General features: G+C 40.8%; 1 protein-coding gene across 1 annotated transcript; it reads right to left on the bottom strand.

Annotated features, from left to right (window-relative positions):
* Positions 1-1,855: 1,855 nt before the first annotated feature.
* On the bottom strand, positions 1,856-2,314 carry LOC143221145 (histone-lysine N-methyltransferase SETMAR-like). The gene has a single exon (XM_076446661.1). The coding sequence runs from the start codon at positions 2,312-2,314 to the stop codon at positions 1,856-1,858; it is 459 nt and encodes a 152-aa protein (XP_076302776.1).
* Between the last annotated feature and the right edge of the window lie 563 nt (positions 2,315-2,877).

The following is a 2,877-nucleotide window of genomic DNA, read 5'->3' as shown; positions in this document are numbered from 1 at the left end:
CGCTCTACGATAATATACAGACCGTGAATTAAGGTGTCTAATGCCAATACTCTTCTGCGGAATTACTTCAGGAATACCTGGCTTGACTCTCCGAATCACAGGATAGGTAAAGTTACTTCCTTAGCCGATCGTCTCTCACAGATTGAGGTAATGTTCTCGAGCGGTTTGACCAACTATCTTTCAATTCATGCATGAAATTAAGATGCGCGGTCCAAAAATTTATACGAATTCAAACCTCTGAACATGGTGATATACTCTGGACACAGCTGGTCAGTTTCTCGGAGGGTAAGTCATTCTGTTAGAAGTTTAAACCTATACGTATAGGAAATGCTCTACAGCGGCTTGACGGCCCGCTTAAATATTCAAACCGCGAATTGGGGTGTATATTGACAATAATGTTCTGAACATTTGCTTACGGAATATCTGGTTTGACTCGCGGAATAGCAGGATAGGTGGTGCTAATGACACAGCTGTGTGCTCTCAAAGAACGTGGTAACGATCTGGAACAGATTGACCTTCGACTTAGTATTTTATACCTGAAAATATGGAGCCCATCACGAAAATGTATACTAATGAGTTTCTCCGATCACGAAGTTATACTCTCGTTATGGTTGGTTACCGGCCCGAAGGTAATGCCTTCGGTAAAAAGTTTGACTCTATAGCAAAAGGTGACGTTCTACAACGGTTTGACTCTGTAGAATATAATTTATACCCGGGAATAGACTGACTAGTGCCAATACTACATAGGGCATTTACCCCGGAATAACTGATTTGACTCCCGGAATCACAGGATAGGTGAAGCTACTGGCATAGCCGTTCGTCTCTCACAGATGGTGGCATCGTTCTCCATCGGTTTGACTCTCTATCTTGTAATTCATACAAGAAGATTAATGTGCCCATCACTAAAATGTGTACAGAATTCTACCACTGAACACCAACGTATACGCTCGATATAATGCGATAGGCTTTGGAGGGTATGGGATTCATTAAAAACGTTTGACATTATTCCAATTAGTAACGTTCTCCAACGGATTGACTCTGTACATTAATATTTATACCGTGAAATAGCGTGTCAAACGTCAATTATTTCTCAGTGGATTCACTCGGAGTACATGGATTGGCTCTTGGAATCAAGGATAGATGAAGCTATTCAAGGTAGCCGTTCTACTCCAAAAGAAGATGGTATCCATGTCTAACGGTTTGCTTTCGATTTTGCTATTTATATTGGGTTGTCCGGGAAGTTCGCGCCGATTTTTAGGAAAATTAAACGCAGCTACTTAAGTATTGGTATACATTTATTAAGTTATTTAGGTACCATTCTGTTTCGCAACCTTTCTTCATTTTTCATGCAGCTTGAGAATTCGACATCCAGAACCTTTCAAGTTCTTCGGCAAAAAAATTGTCCAAATGGGTTTTTATCTCGACCAAAGAGTTGAAAGTTTCTCCATTAAGGGAAATTGTATTGATCGGAAAAGGCGAAAAACCGAAGGCGCAAGTCTGTCGTATACGGTGGATGGGGTAAAACATCCCAACCAAACTCCAACAATTTTTGTCGAGCTCTCAAAGACACATGAGGTCTCGCATTGTCCTGATGAAATACGACGCCCTTCCTATTCGCAATTTCTGGACGTTTTTGTTCAATTGATGTCGTCAATTTATCTAATTGAGAGCAGTACTTTGCCGAATCTATTGTTTCATTATTTGGTAAAGGCTCATATGTAGGATTCCTTTCCAGTCCCACCAGACACAGAGCATTACTTTCTTTGAATGAAGACCGGCTTTTGGGGTGACTAAAGTGTTCATCACGCTTTCTCCTAGACCTTCTACGCTGAACATTTTTATGAATTATCCATTTTCATCCCCCGTCACTAATTGCTTCAGAAATGGCGTCTCTTGGTTGCGCTTGTAAAGCAAGTCGCAAATGGAGACGCGGTCCAACAGATTTTTTTTCGTTAAATGTGCTGAACCCATACATCAAGACGTTTACATAGCCAAGATTCACAGTATGATCGTGGATAGCTGATACTGATTTATTTAGCATTCCAGCTAATTGACGTAATTTTGTGCATGGGCTATTCTCGATTTCTGTTCTAATCATATCTTCGCCTGTGGTGGACGGCCTACCTGGGAGTTCTTGACCTTCAAGGTCGAAATTTCCAGCTTTAAACCGAGCAAACCACTTACGCACAGTTCTTTCGGCTACGGCATCCTCGCCATAAACAGCGCATATCTTATTTGCCGCTTGTGTGGCATTTTTGCCCATTCGGAAAAAGAAAAGCATTAGGTGCCTGTAATGCTCTTTATTTACCACCATATTCTAAGGCGTACAAAACTGATAAAAATTAACGAATCGTGACCAAACTTTTTTCCAAATATGGCTGCAGTTACCTCTTTTAGAATATATACACGCGTCATTTGTTTTCAATAATTGTGATATATTCAGGTAGGTCTCGCACGCTATCTACCGAAAATCGGCACGAACCTTCCGGATAACCCAATTTGTATCTGCGAACAACAAGCAAGACAATGGCTATTGCGAAATAGGTTCTCGGATGGGAAGGTATTCGGTAAAAAGAATGACTTTGTACCAATTGGTTATGTTCTCCAACGGATTGACTCTATAGTTCAATATTCAAATCGTGAATTACTCCTGGAATTCCGGTCTTGACCTTCTGAATCACAACTAGAGGTGAAGCTATTGACTCTGCCGATCGACTCTCAAGGATGGTGGTATTGATCTCGAATGGTCAGACACTCGATGATCTAATTGATATATCAAAATAAGGTATGTCCCTGCTGTGATGTCTACTGATTTGTTTCCGTGAGCACTAAGCAAGACAATCGCTAAATCGCATTACCATCAAGGAAGGAAAGTAT

The sequence above is a fragment of the Lasioglossum baleicum genome, unplaced genomic scaffold (genome assembly GCF_051020765.1).
Source record: "Lasioglossum baleicum unplaced genomic scaffold, iyLasBale1 scaffold1968, whole genome shotgun sequence".
NCBI classification, from domain to species: Eukaryota; Metazoa; Arthropoda; class Insecta; order Hymenoptera; family Halictidae; genus Lasioglossum; species Lasioglossum baleicum.
The sequence above is the reverse complement of the archived record's forward strand: the minus strand, read 5'-3'. Positions and strand labels throughout refer to the sequence as shown.

Coding starts and splice junctions, on each gene's coding strand:
- LOC143221145 (XM_076446661.1), bottom strand. CDS start 2,314: ATGGTGGTAAATAAAGAGCATTACAGGCACCTAATGCTTTTCTTTTTC.